This window comes from Mycteria americana, chromosome 7 (assembly GCF_035582795.1).
Source record: "Mycteria americana isolate JAX WOST 10 ecotype Jacksonville Zoo and Gardens chromosome 7, USCA_MyAme_1.0, whole genome shotgun sequence".
In the NCBI taxonomy this organism is placed as follows: Eukaryota; Metazoa; Chordata; class Aves; order Ciconiiformes; family Ciconiidae; genus Mycteria; species Mycteria americana.
Window position 1 is genome coordinate 28,739,614 of NC_134371.1, and position 23,396 is coordinate 28,763,009.

At 47.1% G+C, this 23,396-nt stretch overlaps 1 protein-coding gene across 1 annotated transcript; it reads right to left on the reverse strand.

The window, feature by feature from the left end:
- Positions 1 to 1,654: 1,654 nt before the first annotated feature.
- KY (kyphoscoliosis peptidase) lies at positions 1,655 to 22,066 on the reverse strand. Its single transcript, XM_075509177.1, has 12 exons — positions 21,934 to 22,066; positions 20,837 to 20,899; positions 18,474 to 18,536; positions 16,295 to 16,369; positions 16,070 to 16,111; positions 15,321 to 15,371; positions 13,232 to 13,314; positions 12,759 to 12,867; positions 9,799 to 9,916; positions 4,409 to 4,597; positions 3,618 to 3,808; positions 1,655 to 2,556 (listed from the first exon to the last, which is right to left on the reverse strand). Exons 1-12 carry the CDS (start codon positions 22,064 to 22,066, stop codon positions 1,655 to 1,657), a joined length of 2,019 nt encoding a protein of 672 aa, XP_075365292.1.
- Positions 22,067 to 23,396: the final 1,330 nt, after the last annotated feature.

Genomic DNA, 23,396 nt, shown 5'->3' on the forward strand with positions numbered 1-23,396 from the left:
GTCTTTCTTGCATCTGCATCTGTGCTGTTCCGTATGTGTTGCTGTCCAGGGAGCAGATGCATGCTGGGCTACAAGGCTTGTTAGTGTTCCTGCAGGGAGGAGCTGCTACTGCCAGTTTTTGAGGGCAAATACACTTAGCTGTTTGGGGGAGGACTTAAAACCTACTTTTATGTCACATGGGGAGCCTCCTTGTCTCCAAGTACAAAAAGACCCCAAAGCATTGCTGTACTGCTGACATCCTAGAGTAAGCTTTGTTAGCTTACACGTTGTGTTTATACTTGCAACTCATGTCTGCAGTAGCCTGCCTGCATCATCACTGAGAATTCTGCTACTTGAATACGGCTCCAGGTACCCTGCACACTCACTCAACTTGCTTAAAATGGGAACTCAAACCTGGTTGCTGGGGTAGAGAGAGTAATGTAGGAAGGACTGGAGGCAGTGAGCCTGCTGCAGATGGGCAGCCCTTCGCTATCATGTATAACTTCTTCCACCCAGTTGCTGAGGAGGAGGGGAGTGTAGGAATAACCCACGTATTTTGCATGGAAAATACAGCAGCTTTGTGAAGAGGAATTCATATCGCTTGGTCAATGAAATAGAATGCAAAAACATAACAGGTTTATTTTAAATTCAAGCTCAAACATAGTATCTCTCGGGTCATGCTAACACTTACGGACATCTGAATCGTTTATGAAAATGTTGCTTGATCTTATGATGTGTATTTGTGGTGAGATTCACTAGAATCTTTGCATCTTTGCCTTGTGCATGTAGGGGTTTTCCAAGAGTACAGCACCAAATAGTTTTTTACATGATAATAATGTCACTCAGCCTGCTATTCCACATAATCCCTGAAGTTTTTTAGTTGCAGTATTGCATAGACAAGTTGGAATAAGGAGTGATTTTGAGAACTTCATTCTCCATTTTACTGTAGTTTTAGTTATGGAAACACCTATATGCTTGAGAGATGATTACAGTGTTAATATTGCAGAAAAAGTGTTTACAATTCAAATAATCTAATATAAAAAGGTAAAAATGATTTTGTTTATTGTATTTAAGAGTCAGTGTAAAAAGTAATTTCGCAGTATCACTTAAATTTGTAAGACAATGAAGTGCACAAGAAAACGTCATGTATCTTCTTCCTAACACTTCTCTCCCTTGGGATGTATTTTGCAACTTGACTAAAGGTATACAGAAACTTGGTTTAAATATCCTGAAGTTCCTCATGTCCAATATTGCTGCTCAAAACCAGAGTGTACTTTCTTCATCCTGCCCCATAACTAGGTGGATTCTTCTTGGAGTAGCCATTGTAAGACTTTTCTTATGGTCCATAACTTGGAAACCAGCAATCACTGCTGGCACAGAATGACCTATGGCCAGAGAGTCAGTTGTTTTCTTCAAAACGTTTGGACAGTATTACTGAAACATAGGTGAGGGTTTTATTTAATTTCTTCCACTGCTGCTCCCTTCCTAACAGGATTTTCTGCTTCTTTGAACTTCTTTGAGCCCTTGGTCTTGCAAAAGCCTGCAAGCGCTGTCCTGCATTCATTGAAAGAACAGATTTGATTGAGAGAATGAGTGATCTCCTTAAGCTGTATTGGTTTTGGGCACGTTGGAAATGTTGGTTCATGCAGTTGAGCGAAAGAACAAGGAGGGGGTGTTACTGGGTCTCAACTTCGTATTTCAGGACATGTGAGTAAAAGCTGTGGTTAGCGTTCTCATGCACCATCACAAACACCTCTCTGCATCCCGAAGTGTTGCAGGTTCCCTCCCAGTAGCCTCTGCTCTGGGTGAGAGGGTAGGCATTCTCAGCTTGAACTAGCACCTTTGCTATCCCATGCATTTTGAGTTTAAACTGAATGTTGCGATTCGCTGGCAGCAAGCCGGAGAGTGGCTCCAGTATTTCATAGTCTTCTGCCCACTTGCTGTAACTCTGAGGGAAAGCCGGCCACTTCACTTCGGTGTTCAGGCAAGTGATGAGGTAGTTGAAGATGTAGTCGTAATTGCCAGGATCTGACTTCTTCTTGGCATAGATTTTCAGAACAAAGTTCCCTGCGTGGGGGAGGTGGATCTTCAACTCAATTTGGTTCCCACGATGGATTTGCATGATGTGCCGCCTTCTCATATCCTCTGTCAGGCTGCTGTTATCGGAGTGCAGCGAGGCTAAGACGCTTATGTCTTTGCCCAAGGTGAAGGTGACAGAACACCGTCCGTCATTGGTGTGAATGATGGGGTCAGGGTGTGATGGTCTCAGGAACCCTTGCCGCTCCGTGAACCAGCTTGGTCCAACAGGCTGATGCAGGTCCTTTGGGAAATGCATGGCCTTGTCTACAGACTTGCACTCTACGACATATTCTAACACGCAGTTGTAGACCTCTTCTGAGGCTTTGGAGGGCTTGGCAAAGATCTGCAGCTTGTGACTCCCTGTCTTCTGTGGGTAGATATCCAGCTTCATTCCATGTTTTTTCAAAGTCATTAAACCGTGTTCATCTGTTCCCTTCAGCTTAAATGTAAATAATGTGGCAGAACGGCAATCCACTGATACAGAGGCTTTTCCATTTTCTATGAAATACAAAAGAAAAGAAACTGCATAGGAGTTTCAGTACATTTTTTGCATGTACACCCTGTTCTGGGAAGACTAATCTGTCCCAATAAATTACTACTACTCTAATAGTAAAATAAAGAGCTGCAATTGACATGTCATAGCTTGTGAGCTCTCTGCTTAGACCAGTGTCCCTCAAAAAGAATGTGGTGAAGAGTGGCCTTTGTTTTGGAGATGTGCATTTATCCTATTTTGATATACACTGAAATGGAGCTGTGGTCCTATAGAATATGAAAGCCTGTGTGAAATATAACTGAAAGTACTGTCAGCCCATGTGCTCAGAAGAGCTTAATTAGATGTGATTAGACCTGATTGCTAGTCCAGTAGCTGTTCCAGGAAGCTTCAGAGAAAAGTGCAGGAACCCTCCAGTACGTAGATATAATCTACCTCCCTATGAGCCTGTTCCCAAATAGCTTGAAGACAACATTAAGTCCTAAAATGTTGTTGCCTTTAAGTTTTAACTCTGTGTTCTTAGCATTCATAAATTAGCCATCTAGTTAAATTCCTGCAGCTCTTCTAAAATCTGAGGAAGGTGATCTTAAATGTGGGCCCTGTAGTTCAGTGGTGTTACCCAAATAGTTTTGTGTTAAAAGAGCTGCTGGACTGACATGGGGTGCTCAGTATTGCATAAAGAAGTGCCTGTTTATCCATCATTCAGTAAATCAAACTTTTGGAACATCGTAAAAGGTTTTAATCTCATTTTCAAGCCAGAGTTGCTAATAAATAATAGTAATACTTCTAATTTTGCACCACTGATGCTGGCTGATAGAGTAACTCATCCTCAGCTGCTGACTGAGGGTTTCTTTTAGAGCAAGGGCTACAACAGTTTTTCGCAGCTTGAACAAAAAACAGAAAGACAAAAAGAAAGAAAAAAGACCCTCCTCTGCCCCAAGAGCTTTGAGTGCACTCTGCTTGCCAGAACCAAGCTGGAAATGTAATTCACTACACACACGACAGTGTGTGGTAGATGCAGGACTGGATAAGGGAGGATGCTCTGCAGCTTCCCCTCTGCAGGTGTTACCTGTTTGGATCACAGCTGTCTCTGGGTGTGCGGTCAGCAGGCCCAGCATGTAAAAATTACTGTTGTGCAGCATGTTGTTCTCAAAATCTTTCAGTGTCAGGGTTGGCTTAAGAAGCTGCCAGTTACTGTTATCTGGGAAGTGATTGTTAATGAACAGAGCCGGGTGAGTCAGAAAATAAAACTCATTGTACCTGGAAGAAGAAGGAAGAGATTAAAGGAAAATGAGTAATTATAAATAGTTAATTCTTCCCCTACACAGTGGTGGTGGTCTCAGCAGGAAGAAGTCAGAGTGTTTTGGGCTGCTGAGGAACTGAGGTCCGTGGGTTTGAAATTGTCCAGGCAGAGATGGAACCTGAGCATTGGTCTTCCATTTCCAGGGCAAATGCTGAGCTGATAAATACCCTGATAAAACCAGGGTATTTGCACCCTGCAACCATGGGCTCCTGAAGGAAGAGGGAGGCACTGCTTGTTGTTTGAAAGTGTGGAGGCACCACCTCTCAGGCAGCTGAAAGCTATGAATCAAGTGTCATGTAGTATTGCATAAACTGAAGATGTGATAAGCAAAACAAGTTCACTTTTAGCAGTTATGCGGCTTGCTGCTCAGGGCCACTGCCTTTCTACAGGTATGTGCTCCATCCCTTGTATAGGGAGCCCAAATACCTTGCTCAGGGCTTTGTGTCTTGCTGTGGGACCTAAAATTTGTCACTGTTTGGTGTTTCTTATCACACCCATCAGCTTTCTTCTACCTTTGGGGTAGGTTTATTTATTAACATAGAGGATGGTTTCTTTACCTGAAGGTGAACTTGGTGAAAGAATCGTCAACGGCACCACTTCCCCAGGTGCTATCGAGTAAATGCCACCTTCCATCAAGGTAGACGGCGTTCCAGGCATGGTCAGAGTCCCCTGTGAAGGTCTGCCCCATCTTGTACCCGTACCCCTTAGAGTATCCTGATAGCTTCATGCACTGGATTCCTGCAATACTAAAAGGAAACAACAAGATGTAGCAGGAGACTTTTGTTTTAAACCCGTCATCGTACTTTTGTGGAAGGACAAAAGGAGGAGCAAAGTCCATCACGTCTGCAGAACTTCAGTCCTGTAGTCAAGTGGACCAGCTCCATCAGCTCCTCAGGTGCCTCCTTGCAGTTGAGTCCCAGGGCAGTTAGGGGTTTTAAATGTCTAAGTGTGCAAGCATACCTCTCTTTGAAAACTTGAACTTCTGACCCTGGTGACAGATGACTGTGGTAAATGTCTAGGTTACTACACTTTTTCATGCTTTGGAAAATTGCTGTTACCTGGTGTGCTGTATTTTTCTTGATAGGGTGATCTCTGCACTTTGTACAGTGTTCCTTTAACTGCCTTCCCATACCAGCCTGTCAGCATATCTAGAGACAGAAAAGTTCTTCCCTTTGACCACTGACATCATGCAGAGACTGTATTTTTCTGCGCTGTGCTGGAGAATGGCTTCATATGGGGTGGACATGCGAGAATAACCCAAGGTAATGATGCCCGAGGTGTTGTGTAGGGGTTGTTTTTTCCTGTAGTCTTTGCATAGGCACTTGGAGAGAGCATCCCACTGGAGAAAGGGGCTTTTCTCTTCCAGTTTTTGCATATTCCCTCTCTTTTTGTCTGATGCACCATCAATTCAATGTTGTTAGAGGAGGATGACAAAGATGAAGTGTGCTTAATTGCTCTCTGTCTTGTTACTCAGTAGAATCCCTTTGATGCTGTCCACAATTAGCCCATGTAATTATAAATTAAAAGTGTGTCTGTTCATGCTTATGTTCTCTCTGTGATGGCAGGCCCGGTGTTTGACACCAGCTAAGGTATCTGAGACCTCACGGGATTGTGGATGCTGATTTAGTTTCCTTAAAGAGCAAGCTTGTGCTTGCCCAGGGTACAAATGATTAAATAGTATCTTTTTTTAAAAAATAATGAATACCTGTGTTGATGTGTAAATAAGATTTAAATAAGCACTGTGTTAATAAGCTCTTTGCTGTTGATAGCAACGGATTCTAACATTGGCATCTTATTTCAGCATTAATCTAAAATTGCTTCACTTAGAGGATTGCCTTTTGTGTAGGATGGTATTGACATTTTTCTTCTTCATTGAAAAGTACATTAAATGGAACAGCTACCTTAAGTAATAAACTGTGCATGCTTCAAGAGCAAGATTGTCTGCATAATGTGGGTTTAACTCAGAATAAAAGTGATATTTATGGGGAAGATAATTAGCATGGTTGTTAAGAAGTCGAGGTCTGATAACAGATACTGGCTGGTAATTGGCAGTGCAGTAGTGCTTATAGGGAGGACTGCTTTTTCATGGAGACGATGCTGGTTTAAAGGGAAGGTGGTCACTCTGGCTTCTCATACAGACTTACTAAACTCAAACCTTGACATCTTTGTGTTACTTAGTTATTTGATACTCTTTCTTTAAGAGTATCAAATTAAATTCTTAAATTATTTCTTCTTTAAGAAAGAGTATGAAAAATAGAATCACAACTGCAAAGGGCTGATTGAGACCCAGCTGGGAGGTCACATTGGGTAGCCTGCAGAGAGAAGACCAAGTTATACAAAGAGGAGAAACGTGGCAGTACCCCATCCCTGCTCAAGATGGCTGGCAAAGAGGAGAAGCAGTCTGTGGTAGGGAGCACGCAAGCCAGCTCTCGTTTAGCGTGGGTTGTTATGCAGTGACAGCAAGGCGCTGCCTGTCACACGAGGTATTCAAAATGAACGTGGCAAGCCCGGAAGGAATACCATTGAGAAACCTGGTGTTGCAGGTGGTCTGTAAAATCTTTGCCAGCCTGCAGTCACCTGTGAGCCAAACTCTAACGTGGAGCTGGGCAGTGAATCTGGAGCAACTCCACTGACAAGACTGGTGAGAGCTTGGATTTACATGATGTAACTGAGACTATGAGGTGGCCCAGGAGCTTTAAGGAAGATTTGATCCTAGGAGTTTCAAAGGCGCCTAACAGGAGCTAAGTACCAAATTCCCACTAATTTCATGGGGATTGGCGTCTAATCCTTCTAGGCTTCTCTAGACATTCTTGTTAGATGGGATATTCAGAGAGAACATTAAGGGACAAGTTCTGCCCTTTGTTCTGTCTGTGCTCTCACTTACAGTGAACGTTAGCAAAGCAGCAAGAAGAGTTTGTGCTTGGATGTGTTCAAAGTTCCCAAAAGAAAGGTCAGAGCATTTAAACAGTGGTCTCTCTAATGATGGACAGATAAAAAAACAGGGCTAAAACATCCTGTAAAAGAGAAATCCTGTATTGGTGACGAGAGTGATCATGTCTCCTTTCTTGTGTAAATGACTTTATCTGGATAAATTAACCAGGCAGAGAGAAGATTGAGAAGATCTCCAAAAATGCTTGAAGTGGCAATGTGATGTTAGAAGATGACCTCAATAAGAGATGGACTGGAAGAACTGAATTAAGAAACAGTTGGCAACACCTGCTTGGTGCAGCATGGAGGTTAAAAGCTAAGTTGCTTTTCTGCTTCAAAAAGAGTAGGAAATAATCTGGATCTTGCTACAGGTGTCACTGAAATTCAATGACACCTTCTTCCCTTTGATTTCAGGTTGACTTTGATGATTTCATCTAAAAAAGAAGCAAATCTGTCTTCTCCAGAGGGAGACAGAATGGTTTATACTTGCGGTAGGTAGGTGTACACTCCTGTGCCTGAAAAGAAGGAAAGCTACTGACTGTAGAAAACAGGAGAAGCAAGAGGATGTGAAACCTGGATTGTTTGCAGACTAATTATGAATAAGGAACAGCTAAGCTGTCAGATCCACTGTAGAGAGTGCGGTCAGCTTTGCTCCCAAAGGTAGTGCTGAAACCTCTCAAGTGCAAATAATTGTTTTGCCTTCATCGTTAATTCTGGTAAGGGAGTTTCTCCCCAAGTCTGGACTGCTAGGTTCTGCCCTAAATTGAATTCATGAATTTACACTCCCTGATTCACTCAGCCATGCTGCCTCCTTGAGTTGGTTGTCAGCTGAGAAGCCAGTTCTTGATAAATGCTGCTAAAATGTTGGTCAGAAGCCTGTGTTTATGTTCATTGCTATTACGCCTGATGTTTGGAAACTGATGTTTTGTGGCCAGCTTCCCACTATCTGTGCCCACCTTTCCTCTGTGACAGGAGTCTCAGCTAATGGGAAGAAGTCTGGCTGCCAAAGCTGTGGTCGGAGGTGACAGTGTGCAGACAGTGTTGTGTCTGCAACAGAAACGCTTCTCTCTGCTGGCACTGGGACAAGTAGGACTCAATCAGTGTCAGCCTTTGACTTCAGCAGGACCTTTGGGGGGACTCCTGGTGACTGGCAAATTGGGTTGTTTGTTAAAGTTGCCTCAACAGGAGCTAGGAAAAAAAGGCATGTTAAAAGACCATTTTTCCCCCAAAACTTGGCTCTGAAAAACCTTTACATAAGAAGACTGCTCTTTGCCTCTTGCCTTTATGCTTAGACTCAGCATAAGACTTGAACTGCCCAAGAAGAAGGGATGAGGAGATCCCCTTGCAAGAAAGGGGTGTTGTCTTTGGTTTTCCTTTTTCAGGAAAGGAGCTAAACATTTAGCTAATATTTGACAAAAGTAATAGGCTGGATGACTGGGAGGTTTCCTGAATCATGAAATGAATAATCAACCTGGAACTGAGGAATTAAGAGTAAATCAACAGAGCCTTTAAATAGTAAAAGATATCCTTAGAAAGATTAATGTTTTTAATGAACTAAACATATGTGTTTTAATGAACAGATGCAAATTTCCCCCACTTCTAACTGCTAATAACTGTTCCATAAGATGCAGTTATAAATTCATACTTCATCATGCTATTTCTTTATTTTACCCTTTAGAAAGCAAGATCCGATATCGCAGGATATGTTACTGGTTGGAAGCATTCACCACTTTAGCATCTGGCACAGTATTTTTTTTTTTAAATCTGTCCTTTTCCCTGTAGATTTTGTTTGTTTCATGGTGAAAACCTTCCCAAATCTTTTTGGATGTGTGGAAAGCCAATTTTTATTTACACATGCCAATTAATAACTGGTCTTAAATTTTTTCCAAAGCTATCTTGTAAGTGGAAGCTGCTCTGCTGAGAAGGTGCTCCCTGGGAGAGCCACCTTGCAAGCCCATGCTCTTAGGAAAATACACCATTGCTTTCTGGCGTTAGGAAGCCACTTCCAATCTTGTGTCCCTGAGTCATCAGGTCCAGTTTTCTCCTCTTGGACAACCCTTCTACATAAGGCTGGTCCCAAACTTGCCAGGCACCTTCATTGAGTTCACTACTCTTCTAAGCCAAATCATTGCATGCAGCTGTGAGAGGTGAGATGCTGCTCCTTGCTGTGGTGCTTGAGGGTTGCCTTGCACAACGGCCATCTCCTTTCTTTACTGGGTTGGAGAAACGTGAGGGAGAAGGGATTTGCTTTGCATTCATATGCAAGGCGCCTGTGCTCCCTGCCAAGGAAGGGGCTGCCTCTTCTATGAAATGGCTTTGTGGTTTTAAAGTCCCGCTTTGTGGGGGAAATCCCACTTGTTTATGCAACTAATCCCCAGTGAAGTCAACAAGGTTTTGTAGGCAGGAGAATGGATTTTAGTCATTAAATGCTGATGTAGCTATAAAATGGGAATTGCAGTATTGATGCACCTTGGGAATTGCAGTATTGATGCACGGTGATGCACCTTGAGATTGACTGCAGAAAACAGTGTGGTAAGTGTGAGGCAGTATCGCTGTGGTGCTTCTGTAGTGGAGGGGAGAGGGCATCTCCAGAAGGTTTTGGGAAAGCACCTTCTGGGACTGTGCCTACCTCTTGCATGGGAGCATGTTGGAGACAACACTCCTTCTTGTTTAAGTCTTGCCATGCTTTTAACCTTCACGTACAGATACTCAAAGGAAAAACCTAGCTTCTTCTAACCAAATTAGCTCTGTGTTTTCATCTGCCATTATGTTAATGCAATGCGAAGCTCAGCAGATGGCACAAAGTAAATTATGATGGGGGGGGGGGCGGAGGGGGTGGAGGAGGAAGCAAAATTGACCTTTCTAGGACTTGCTGTTTTTCCACAGCATGGTTTGAAAGCTAAAGTTCCACATCCTGCTTAAAGTCACATCAGTCAACGCAAAGGCAGACAGAATAGACACAGAGATGACAATGAATGTTAACTCTCCCTGGCATTGAATGTTTCTGAGCTTAATTTACCTGCACATTTGTTCAAAGAGCCCAGCGTATCCCTCACAAATGCTCTTCCCCGTCTGAAGCACGTCTATGGGTTTGCTTGACAGCTGGCTTTTGTTATGGTAGCCCACTACATCGTATTCTGTGGGAAGGAACACAGATGAGAGTTCATCCAAAAGCCTGAGGCAATGGGATCGACGGGCAGCAGGAGCAACGCTTGGATTGCTTTTCATCTCCGTGAGCACAAGCAAAGAGAAACAAGCCGTGGCGCATGCTGCACAAGGATGTTGTGGATGGCTGGTGGGGGGAGAGGGACAAGGTCTGTCTCTCATCACTGTTTGTTCTAAGCCTGGGCTGGGATTCAGCAGTTGAATCCAAATGGAGGAAAACTCTGCTTTTTTAGAGAAACTGGGCCTCCCCAGGGGCTGCCCTCGTGCGGGGGGGATCTACAATCTCAAGAGCTCCTGGTAAAAAACAGAGCGCTCTGCATTTGAAGGAGTGGACTCGTGTTACTGTCAAAGGAAACCATTGAGCTTTTTGCACTCTTTACAAGCAATTTGTATTAAAAATACCTGGAAAGTAGCTTGTTGGGAAATACCTGAAATGATTTGTTGCAAGTGAGTCATATCAATACCTGGAAGTGTAGGAAATCTTAATTTATTTGAATGAATGCAGAAGAGCAGCACAGCAGGGTTCCTTCAGACAGAGCTTGAGGAACTGGTTCTGGGAAGGTTAATTCAGTACCGACCAACCTTGGTCATGTCCATAACCTCTTTCTTAAAATACGAACATATTTTTCTGACAAAGATCTAAGGAATGCTGCATCAGCTGATTCATCTTCCCTTTAATGCTGTGGAAGAGGGGGGAAAAAAGCTGGCAACATGCTGTATTTGTGCTTTGATGAAATGCTGCAACTGCTTGTCTTTTATCTAAGGGGCTCAGCTGACGGCTGCCTCAAGGTTGGCTCGTGGGGCTGTAGGGGAAGGCTGGCTTTCTCGACCTGGGCTGTTCACTGGGCCACCAACAAAGCTGCAGAGCACTTTGAGGGGTATGGAGAGCTAGCTGGCTGCATGTGGCTCTGTATTTATGCTAGAAATGATAGCTGAAATAATTTCTTTTAGTGTTACTGCTGCATGGAGGTAGCAGTTCATCACAGGCAGGGAGTTGAATTGGGTGGGAAGATATACCCAGGGAGCAGCGCTGTCACTTAAAGCCAAACAAGGAAGGAGTTTATATTGTCAGTGCTCTTCCAGGATAGATACATTGCATTTTTGTGAGCTGATTTAAATTCCTAGCACTGTGTTTATTTCCCATGCATGTAAATAGGGGTCAGCCTCTGCAGGAAGGAAGGAGAACCAGGGCCAAGATGGTGTAAAAAATCTTGTGAGGAGATCACAGCGTACCTGTCAGGGATCAGAGACATCCTATGAATGTGTGCAAGGTAAATGGACCGACTCAAACGAGACCGACCATCCCAAGCAGGATCTGGCCCAGGCAGTGGCAGGCAGAAATGAGTTAATAGCGTAAAGACTTCAGTCTTTGATCAGCAGCCGATGGGAGTTCGGCGCTGGGATGAGTCAAATGCTCGGTTTCAAGAAATGCACTGAAATCAGCAGTCTGCATATTTAAGGGCAAGATTAAAGCTGCTTGGGATTGACCTAACTATGCTAACTGTGCAGTTGCTGGCAAAGCTCTGCTGATCTCAGTGGGCGTGAGATTAGGCCAGTACTTCCCAAATTGCTTTTCTGCTCTCCGTCAGCTGGTCTGTTCAGCCAGCAAACTGCACTGCACCAGAGCCCATCAGGATGTTTAAGAGGTAAGGGAAAGAATAGCTGTACTTCTCTCCCTCCTCCTGCAAGAGTTAATGGGAAAGAAATATTTTTGCATATGCTATGCAAAATGCAATCAAGTTGCACATCCAGTTTCCCCCCACCAAGGAGCTTGGGGTGGCAAGAAGCTTTTTGCCCCTTCTGATGTGCTAGACTGGAGAGGCTACAAATGCTGCTTCATCCTCCTTCCTTGTCCTCTTCACATCTTGGTTATTTCTGAAACACCAGTGTTGCCTGGGTTGGGATTGGGTAGGAAGGGACAGGGGAAACTGAGTGATTGTTGCTGTCATGAAGGCTGAAAGGGTGCACGTACAGGCAGGAACAGCAATCGAGCAGGTGCCAGCACATTTTATGAAAGCTGGCCTCTCTGATGTGCTGTGCTGAGATGGCTGATGGATGTGTCAGTAGGACAAATGCAGTTAGCTACCAGCTAGAGACTGGAGCGTGGGATGTATCCATGATGCACAGGGGCAAAGCTGGCTACGAAAACAGCCAAGAGACTGTCAAAGGCAAGAGGGCACCTCACACAGGATGGGCTGTGCTGAGCACTGGGCTGGGTCCAGGCTGCTCCTTGCAAGGGCTGGTCTGCTGCCCAAAGAGGGAGAACAGAGGAGCTGCAGAAGCAGCTGTGATGATGCCAAGCTGGGCAAGGCAGCTTGATGCTTTCTGGTGGTACCTAAGCTATGCCAAGACCTGGAGCAAAGGCACCAGGATGCAGAGTGCTCTGGGAAGGGCATGTGGGGTGGGAGATTCAGGACAGTGGTGGAGATGAAGCTTCTGGTGGCATTGGATGGCTCTGAATGTGACAACCAAGCTTCCATTGCTTGGCAGCCTGGCTTCATGCTCTGGCCGATAGATGATAGGGACTTGTATGGTTACACCCGTGAATAAATCAGGTAGGAGTTACGGATTCATCACGTGGAAATAAATTGTTTACACGCAAACCTTGTAGGGCCTGGCAGTGTTAGGAGAGGCAGTATGGAAACAGAGATTGTGAGATAACCTCTGAATATATTTCTGGATTAATACATCCAGAAAGCCTTCCTACCACCCACCACATGAAACTAACCCACAAGATATATAGTAAACTGCAATGGCAGAGTAACAGGGGTGACAGCAACAGCCTTATCTTCTCAACTGAAGATCTCAACATACCTATGTGATGGCATATCCACATCCATATGGCTCGGACTTTCTCCAGATCAGTCTGGGCTTGTTTAAGCAGGGCTTTAACGAGTTCCTCTACGCTGTTCTTGACGTTTACCTGTTTGTGAGGAGGAAGCATTACAAGATTGTGGTGAAGAAATTGCTATGGTAGATCTCCCTTCCTCCCCGCTCCCTCGTTCTTCTAAAGCTAGCGAGATCCCACCTGCCAAGAGGCTGCTTTAACTCGAGTGTCATTAAAAATAGAAATATAAAGCCATGTTTCAAGAAGTATTTTTGGTCATAGTTTCTGTCCTAGAGTGGGATGTCTGTTTGCAGGGAAATGGTTTTTCACTTGTTTGGGAGATTTTGAGGCGCTTGCCCCAATAGCTCAGACTAAGCTGGTGTTAGTGCTGGTAGCTAGGTTTCAAGGAACATCCCCGCAGGGGAGCTGGGAGGAGGACAGAGGCAAAAGCAAGTCTTACTTTTAATGCGTAGGCATCCAGCTTCTCAAATTGCTGCAGATCTACTGGCATGGATTTCAAAGAGGATTTGTCCCATGGATATGCTGGGAAGAAACGAGTTGTCATTGTCTCAGGAAGGGAGGGGGTATTTTTCCTGGCTGTACGCTTGAACAAGAGGACACTGCAGAGCTCCTGCCCGACCCATGGAGGCATCCATCAGCGGGTACTTAGGGAGCAGAGGACACGAGGGCACTCGCAGAAGGTCCCTGCCAGCTGCATGGAAAGCAGGAGCCATCCTGTCTAGTCTGGTATAATTTGGGCCATGCTGGAGTGGGAGGTGCCCCTGCATCTTTGGCACTGTATAACAGCATAGAAAATCCCAGGATATTATATGGAGGTGCTCAGGAAAATCTGTGCTGTGGAAACCCTGGCAAAAACATTACTTTTTTAAAAACTCAGCAAAGAGCTGCATTTCTTCAGTAGTTTTGCTGAAAGCGATGAATATTTTGCATGGTAAAGGGCCATGACTCTGCACAAATTCAAGCGCATGAGAAACGTTATGTGGGGAGCATTTGGACTGAAACTGGTGTGCCTGACCCTCTGCGTTTTTGCAGGCTCTAGGCTTCTGGTTCTACTCAGTATGAATAAAGGGTTAATAACTTGCCCTAATTAATCAGATAACTTATTTTTTAACAGCCTCTGAATGAGCTGACACTGTTCTCCCTCATCTGTGAGCCACCCGAGTGATCCAGCTATAGCTCAGTGCACAGACATATCAGATGGACATCTCCCCTGGACCGCCGTCTGCTCAGCACTCCTGTTTCTTCTGAGCTGGTGAAAGAAGAATTGAGCTCTACAGCAATCTCTCCCCCTGCCATGTGCTGTCAAAGCCATTCAGGACTAAAGAGATTCTTCTAGCTATCTCTGTAGGATTGTTATTTCTCTGGAAAAAAGGATTTTAAAGAGATCACAAAGTGAAAATGCTGTTGTGTGACTCCTGAGTGCTGGGAGAGGTGAATGAATGTGCTGTAGAGATGCTGTTTGCCTGGAGAGAGGTGACAAGGAGAAGCGAATTGCCTCGGGCTGCGTGTGGGGGCACAGGGGCTTTGGCTGGTTGCATACTGCTTTATTTGTGACCCTCGCTAAGCAAGTGGGACGCCCCTCCACTGCCTGCTCAGTGAGTGCTGGTGGGAGCGGGATGCACCAGAGGCTCCAAGAGCATCCTATCCTAGCTGAGAAGCCAGCAGTGCTTCTGAAATCTATATTCATCACCTGCTCACTCTTCATCTCCCCAAAATGGGCCAAAACTCTGGCCCCCTTGCTGCCAGCTCCAGCCGACTAGGGAGGTGGCCAGAAGGTCTATTCCTGACTTGCAAAGGTGTTTTGTTAATGTGAGCCTTGCTTTTCTTGGAAACCTCTGCCCCAGGGAGGGGTTATGGGGCATCCCACATCCCGTGTTCCGGTGACGGTGCAGCCTGCCAGGCGGGATGCAGGCGCATCCCTGTGCCGGGCAGGCGCCCATCTGCCAAAATCAGTGTGTAGGCACATGGCATCTGTTTCTTTAACAGGCTTTTGGTTTATCTCTGTTTTCTCTGAAAAGGGCTATTACACTGACCTAAAGAGAGATAAAGCAGATTTACGTGTTTAAAGGTTCCTATTTTCTACAGCTCTGAAAATTACTTTTTGCCTTTTGGGAACAGGATTTTTTTTTTAAATTGGTTATCAGTTTTTTGTCTTTGTCAGGTTATAGCTGCAAAGGCTCCCCGCAGATACGGGATCCGCAGTAACTCAGGTAGCCCTGTGCAATTAGGAAGTGTGCATTGTGCCTGTTTGCATGGTAGCGTGCCTTGGGTGTGGAGCCTTGGGGAGGTCTTGGGCACGTGTGATATTCCCAAAGCCATCCCCATCTGCCACCCTGATGAACAGAGGGTTGGGAAGCTGAATGTTACTTGGTGGTAGTAGAAATTAAATCCCTTGTCCGTGCACTTCAGTCTAGGCTTGCAGCAGGGTAAGCCCTGTTTCTAGGACTGAAGAGCTTCCTATCCGGGGCTGCCCCGCGTTGTGCAACACAATGCCACCGGCGTGGGGTGAGGGGACAGATGATAGTTACTGTGCAGGTCTTTTCCTCCTGGTGGCCGTGGGGCTTCAGTCCTCTGGAAACCTAGAAAATTGGGGGATGGAGCATGAGGTGAGCAGTTGTTGGCAGGAGAAAAAAAGACAACAGAAATAAGTGATTCTGGGGAGCAGGACTGGGTGGAAAAAGCTGAAATTGAGGCTTTTCTTTGCCCATTCGCTTGCATTCAGACATGGATGCCAATGCCCTGTGGAGCGTGGGTGCCAAGGGGAGAGGAATGAAGCAAGCTGCCTGGACTGCCACTGTGTCCTGCATCTGCTCCCCACTGTCCTGCAGCTCTGCAGGGGCCACATTCCCTGGCAGTCACATCTCCTGTTCTAGCCCAAGGGCTGGGGACATCTAACCCCTGCCCACCACCTGGCCAAACCCCCCAGGCATGGAAGAAGGGAGAGCTGAGCTCCAGAGCTGTTAGATGATAACCCTGCAGAGAGCTCTGTGGCAACTGGAGGATTTCTGAGGGACGTTGCGGCCCCCAGACTGTCACCACCCGCCTTATCCCAGAGCCTGTGGAGGAGGAGACCACAAGCAGAAGGATTTTACTCCTCAAGCCCCAGGAGCGGGCAAGGTCCAGCAGCATCTGCCTGGCAGGGAGAGCGGGCATAGGGGTTGGCATCGTCTCAAGAGCCTTGAGCCCCCATGGGGAGAAGGGAGCCTGTCTCCTCCTGGGAGCAACCTCCTGGGCGAGGGCTAGCTTGGAGACACACCGTAGCAGAGCAGAGCCTCACCATTGTTGTCCTGACCTCTCAGGCTGGGCAGCCTCCGGGGACCTGCAACAACCCCGGCACAGTTAGTACAGTCATCGCAAGCCCTACCCTGGCTCGAGGGGTGCAGCATCTCCTCGAGCTCCCAGAGGGCTTCTTGCCCTCCCTGCTTCTGCAAAGGGAAGGATGTGGGTCCTTCTCCCTCCCATCCTTGACCTGCTCTGCCAGGATTCAAAGCTTGGGCTGTACCTTTTCCAAAGGAGAGTTTCTTGAGGAGTTGTGGGGTAGTATCCTTGGGATGAATCTCCACCGTCACTTGGGTTCCTGCAAGAAACGATGACAAACTCCCTAAGAAAGGGAAAGCTAACCAGGGCATGGAGGAGAAGGGCAGGATTGCCTGCTGAGGCATTGCTGAAGCCAGTTCTTAACTTTAGCAAAAGAAGTGGCAGCTCTGGCGATTGTGAAGGTATCGAAGCGCTTGGCTTTCCTGGCAAAGGAAAGCACCCTTAAGATAAACTGTACGGCCAGAAAGCCTCTGGTCACCTCTGGTGTGATTTGTGATTCTCAAAAAATAAAAGACAGCCCACTGTAGCCTAACAGGTGATATAAAGTGGATCATAAATAAAGCAGAGGTCCTCAGCGAGGATTATGTGGCAGCTTAAAAAAAGGGTTTATCACCATGTTAAATAGCTCTTGATGGAGATATGGTAAGCAGAGAATCAATTTCTTTCATTGATTTTTCTTGGAATCAAACAAAAAGGCTCAGAGCTATGAAAATAGTTTGACTTGTGATATTAAAATCTTTGGCTGAGGCTGTTGCCTGTAAGAGGCAGCGGCCTGGCAGAGCCGGCTGCGGTCCAGGCGTGCCGTGGGACTTGTGCTCTGTATGCCATGATGCTCCAGAACAACTCAGATGGAAACCTGGGGGTCTTGTGTTTACAGTTTCATAGAGAGAAGTACAAGGAGAAAAGTTAGGGAGTGTTTTGTAAGAATTACCTGAACTTTTTGAAAGAGACTGCTTTTTTTTTTTTTTTTTTTGGCAAGTATTTCAGAAAGGTTTGCAACCACCAAGGTTCCCTGGAGGACCTCAGTGTGCTCATGGGCTCCCTGTTTTGGATCAGACGGAGGTTACTTTGGAGACTGAAGGTCAAGATGTTAATGCACCTTGGGGCTGCCATCCAATTGCACGTGCTACCTCCTACAATTTTATTGAGAGTCTCACGACATTTGGGGTTTTCCTTGAGAGCCAACTCTTGGAACCAGCTAATTAGGTAGGAATCTGCACTTTCATCAAAGAGTAAGTTTTTCCTCAGAATTTAACTTTAGAAAGAAGGGGGGTTTTTGTCTCCTGTGATTATGCAGAGAAGTTTGATGTCCTTTAAAGCTTCAAAAGCAGAAGGCAAGAAAAAATGTAAAGAACCCTTTTAAATCCTAGAGTTTTACGCCAATTCTGGGATGCTTGCGTATATCAGGGTGTCAAGATTAGAGCTGGTTGGTGTATCTCGTCAGTTAATTCAAAGGTAAAATTAACTTGTTTCTCAAAGACATGAATTTGTGCAAACAATATAATTTCCCTATGATTTTTATATTTTCAGGGGTTCTTTTTTATTTCTCAAGATTATTTTTATCTTTTGGTTTTTGCGAGTTTTCTTGCCAACTTCCAGTTTCTCAGTTTTCCCCCATAAATTAAAATTCTTTGTTTTCAAGAAACAAATTTAAAGATGAGAAATGCTGTCTTCCAGTAAGTTTAAAAGGCATTTAACAAATGAAAAAATGTAATTCCAGAGAAAGTTTGCAAAGTGCTATATCCATTGCTTTGTAAACTAATGGTATAAATGGTTGCTGATGTTTTTGTCATGTTTTTTACTATTCCTAATCAAGACATCCTTCATAAAGAAACACTTGCATTTTTCCTCGTTCTCTGTGGCCAGACAAGTCCTTGGCCAGTGAGTGTTTTGGGCGGCAGCTGGCCCAGCACTGCCCCTGCTCTAGTGCAGGGATGTCTCCTTGCAAGGATCTACCCTATGAAAGGACTTCTGCAACTAGCTATCTTAAGCTAAATTTCTGCCAATATTATTTCTTCCGGCACTTGCACCCTTCCATCAGCACTGGAATATCTGACATTGACAGGAGTATGTTATTATCATGCTTTCTGATTACATCTATGCTATGTCCTGGTGGTCAGGGGGATGGTGGGAATGCAGGTGTTCCAAGACCCACCTCCATGCATCCATGCTGAAAGACCCAAGGATTCTCTAGGCTCCCCTGAGATTTTTTAATTCTTCATGCTCAAGATCACAAAATGGTCAGGGTGGGGCTTTTTTGCTCTTTTGGGGTGTTCTGACGTTATTTTATTACAAAAAAACCTGAGTGGGAGCTCACTGAAGCCCTGCTCTGAAAAACCGTTATCCCTTGGGTTGCCACTTACCTTCGTTACAGTAAGAAGTAATGGCTTGCGCCTGCTCGCAGGGCTCCCTGGAGACTTGCCGGCCTGGTTGTACAAAGGAAAACATCTCAGCGCTTTGAAGAGAGCGGAGGTGCCTGGCATGGAGGTGGACTAAATCTGTGCCTTTGCTCAGCAGTGAAGTAAGTAACGACACAAGAAGCCCGACCCTGTTCTCCGGCTTCAAAGCCCAATTGCTGGTCCAGGGGCACCTGGCCCCACTCCAGAGGGATGCTCCAGCCTGTGGAAGGGCTGGAGCGGGCGCTGCCACTCAGGGTGGGGGGTTAGGGTGCTTAGACCAGTGGGTGCGTGTTTGGAGAGGTGTGTTTGGAGAGGTGGGTGGGAGGGAAGGGCAGCGGGGGGAGCTTGGAGGCGATGTGGTCCCTGAGCGGGAGCAAGGCGTGGTTCTCAGCATCTCGTCTTCATCTCTCCCCTCTGTGCTCTGACAGCTACTGACCATCTCAGTGATGCCAACTTGGCCACAGGGTCCTTGGGACAGAGGAAGGTGCGTGGAGCACCTGGCGTGCCTGGAGAATCGTAGGCAGCATAAATCCGCTCCCGCGGGCTGTGCTGACAGTTAGCCAGGGCGGTCAGCAAATGCCAGGTGACACTGAGCCATAGCTCCCGCACGGCTTTGGATGCTCGAGCCTTGCTGGAGGCGGGGTGGACGTTGGCCAGGACGCCAGGGCTATCCCTTGCTCTTTTTCAAAGCGTCATGGGATTGCCAAGCTGCCAGCCACCAGAGACCAGCGCAAGGAACCTGGTTTTCACGGCTCGTCCTGAAGGCCAGATACCATTCGTACCTCGTGGCTGTGACAAGGATCAGGCCCGTGAATGATGGGATTTTGTGGCGCGGCATGGGGCCGCAGCCTGTTTACCTCGGTGGGGTTGGGGCGAGGCTTATGTAATACAGTTTGTAAATATTGCAGCAGCACCAGCTGCTCAGTGGTGTCAGAGGTTTCACCAAGATGCTAACACGGCTGATTAAAGGGGAATTTATTAACCCCTGCGGTGCTAGAGGAGTGAGAGCTCTGCCTGCTCCTCTGGCGTCTGAATTCCTTAGTAATCCTCACAGAGATTTAAATTGTGCCTAAGGTAGAGCTGCAAGGAAAGGTTTCCCATATGCGTACTAAATACTCCTGCTACTAGTTCGGGGTGGTGAACGATCGATACTGTCCTCTCGCTCATAAGGGAGGCTCTGACTTGTCTCTGCAGCTCTGGTTGCAGACCCCCTTGAGCATAATGGAAGCATGAGAAAGTGTTGAATATTTATCTGCTTCCCAGAGTGGAGGCTTTTGTTATCTGGTGTCTGAGACCATCAGATTTGTTAAAAAAAAAAAAAAAAAAAAAAGGCAAAACCTCAAAGTTGTATCTTGCCATGAAATCTTGCTCGCTTACAGTCTGTAAGCGCCATCCAGCCACCACTGATTTCAGAGGGGCTTTGATCAGGGCTCCTATCAAGCATTGTCATGGCTTTTGTATACTGCTATTGCTTGGCCTGTGGAAGCAAAGCTCCTGTTTGGTATAACTAGAATCCACTGTTTGGTACCATGAGAATTACCTGTTGTCTTGCTTTACCCTTGCCCCCCGCCTTTCTCTGCAGACACCACATTAGGCTTAGACTACCAGGAAAGCAAGTTGGATGGTCCAGTTCCCTGCCCAGGAGCTGCTCTGTCCTGTTGCATTGCAGTCCTGCAGCTTGGCTGTGTGCAGCCAGCAGTAACCCCTTCAGACGTTCCTTCTAAACTGTTTCAGGGCAGAGGGGTGAGGAACTGGCAGGGCAACATTCAAGACCAGCAGCCATGTTGTTCCTGCATAGCAATCACACCTGCCTTGCACTCGGCGATCTCTGAGAGGGAGAGATGAAAGGACTGGTGGATAGATGGGTTGAAATCCCAAAAATTTCTTGCACACCCCAGACCCTGCTTAAGCTGTGTGAGTGCTGGGGAAGTCTCTGGAAGCTTGATCTGCAACGTGAGCAATTTGGGGCACTGAGTTTCCCCTGCCATCAGCTGGCTGTGAAATGTAAGAGCTCCGTGCACCTGAAATATGACCGAGCTCCGTGGCAGCTTGCAGGAGAATCCCCTGCAGATGGCCGTGCGCAGGCTCTGCAGTGCCACCGATGTGCATCCTGGCCACGGAGCAGAGGAGAGCACGGAGGGAACGCTGGCCATGGCACATCGCCCAAGGCCCTCTGCGTGTCTCCATTGAAGCCCCCCAAAGTGCTGGAAAGGGATGGGTTGTTTCAAGCATGTTTATGCTCAAGAGGCACAGCTGGGTGCTAAAAGCTTACAAATGGGTTTTGTGTACTGTGGTTAGTTTATCAGTAGAGTGAGAAGATGACATACCATTAAGGTCTCTCCCCTGAGGTAGCTGTGATCTGCTGTTTCCATTTCCATCATCCTGCAAACCTATAAAATATAAACGTGAGATTGGTAGGCTTCCTCCTGGATTGAGGTTCTGGCACTGCCTGGAGGCCAAGCACCCTGAAACCTTTCAGGTAACCCATCATTCCAGCTGAACCCAGGTATCATCGGGATCCACCTTCCCTGTCTCATTTGCAGCATTTGTTGCAGCCCCTGTTACTAAAGTATGAAATACCAGGAGGAAGAAAGTGCAATAGTCCAGGTCTAAGTTGCTTTGATAGGGCTTGCTCGTATTTGGGTAGGTGCTGGATGCCGTGTTAGATGAAGCATGAACACAACTTCTGTGTTAGCTTTGCCTATCCTTGTTAGCCTGGAACTGGTTGTCTGAAAATCTAGCTTTTCCCCAAGATTTTGGAGCAGGAACACTCCTTTTACTTATGCAGGGAGGGTCCCCTTACAGTTGCAGAGCACAGCCTTAGCTTTTTGGAAGATCCCCTGAAGGATAGGAGCTGGGCCAGGGAGACTGTCCCAAACTGTAGCTATAAATGGCTCAGGGTAGTCATCCTTGGAGACAAAGCCTAGACACGCTTCAAACAAAACAGTTTTGCCCCTGTACTCTGTAGTAGTAGGCGCTGGTCTGGGGTGAAACGGCCGAGCTTTCCCCCTGCTCCCCTTGCACAGCCAAGAGAGCCTGTGGAGGCATCTCAGGGCCACCGCAGGACAGAGCAAGGTGCAAACGTAGTTCTCAGATTAATATCCCTGCGTATGTCACCTCCTCCTGCACCCTAGGTTGCATGCACCACAGCTAGACACTGAGCAACATGCAGCATGCAACACTGTATGAGCAAGGGCTCTCCTGCACCAGGAGGACCAGTGAAGGCATGCTGGATTTCGACAAAAAAAGCTTGAAGTTTGGAGGTTTTGCAGCGTGTCTGCAAAGGGAAGGGGGGGGGGGGGGGGGGGGGGCGAAGCCCAAACCCTGCTCCAAAGCTGCTGCTTTGCTTCACCGTCGGCTGGGCAGCTGGTGCTGCACCTGCAGCCCTCCCCTCCCTCGCACCGACTGCAAGGCGGGACGTTACCTGTGCTTTGGCTGCCTTCCGTCTGCCTCTCTCTCTGCCCTTTCTGCTTGTTTGCTGTCTCCTCAGGGTGGACAATAAGCAGCAAATTGATTGTTACTGCACTGGGATCTGTCTTAAAGTCCATGGTACCCATCAGAGCATGGCCAGGGCACCAGTCCTCCCGCGGAGCTGCTGCTACTGCGAGCTGCCGTGTTTATTTTCCACCCTTGGAAAGGCAAGTGCGCTCCCCCGCAAGCCGCAGCACCGGCAGGCTGGCCCTACCAACTGCACCATGAGTGCTCTGCCAAAGCCGACCCTAATGAAGAGGTTACAAGTCACCTTTGAAAGGAAATCGCAGGAGGGATCCATTTCCTAAAGCTGAGGAAGGAGCTGCATTTCGGCCGGGGGGGGTCTGGTTTCAGAGCGTGCCCCTGGCTCCCCCTCCCCTCTCTCTGCCCTTTTCGGGTTTAAGCACTTGTCTACACTCAAATCCCCCAGCAGCACTGTTCGCTGGGGGGGATTCGCTTCCCGGCGCTGGCAGAAATCCTTAAAAGGCTTTCTCTTTTGATCCTCTCCCCCAGCGGAAACTTAAAGGATGCTTAGGAGTATAAATAATAACAATAACTGCTGCAGGAGGAGGGGGGAGGAGGGCAGCAGCTGTGGTGGGGGGAAAGGGGCTAGAAATGGGGCACGAGCAGCCATTTGCGGTGGGGAGGATCAGCCTTTGCAGGGCTGCTCAGCGTGCAAAGTGACTGTAGTGAAGGGAATTGCATGGTGCAAGCTGGACTGTCCCGAAGGAGCCAAAACCATCAACCTCCCTCTGCCCCAAAGGACCCCAAAAAAATCAACCTCCCTCTGCCCCCATCAGCCTGCGAGCCGGGTTCTCTGGAGTAGCCAGAGACCGCTAATCAAAAAGGAAAGCCATGCAAATCCCTGGCTTTCTAGAAAATCTCCCAGCCCCACAAAATGGGGAACAAGAAGGGTTACAGTGCAGGTTAGCAACTGGGCTCAGCTGGCCCCTGCAGCTTGGAGAAGGGGCTGGCAGGGAGACATTTTCTAATTTTACTGCTGGCCCCCGTCCCGCCCGCACTGCCAGTCCCGGCCGGCTTGGCTGGTGGTCCCAGGGGAGCGATAGCACCTGTGGGCTGAAGGACTCTCCGGCAGCGTTACGAGGGGGTGCGGGAGGCACCGTCTGGCAGAGGGGGGTTTTGGGAGCTCGGCATGGGCAAGGTGCCTTTTTGTGGGTGTTGCGAGTGCTTTTTGGGCAGGAGTGTGAAAGCGCTGGGTTCCTCTGGCTGCAGGCTGGGGGAAGTTGTCCTGGATTTGCAGGCAGGAGCTGGTACTACTGCCTGGTGTTAGGTTACTCATGTTTGCAGACACGGGTTTTCCCCATGGATCTCTATATAAATCCTGTTCCCTCCCAATCTCCTGCCTCTTTTCTGTTCCTGAGCCCCTTCCAAAGCACAGACAGTCGATATGCCCCT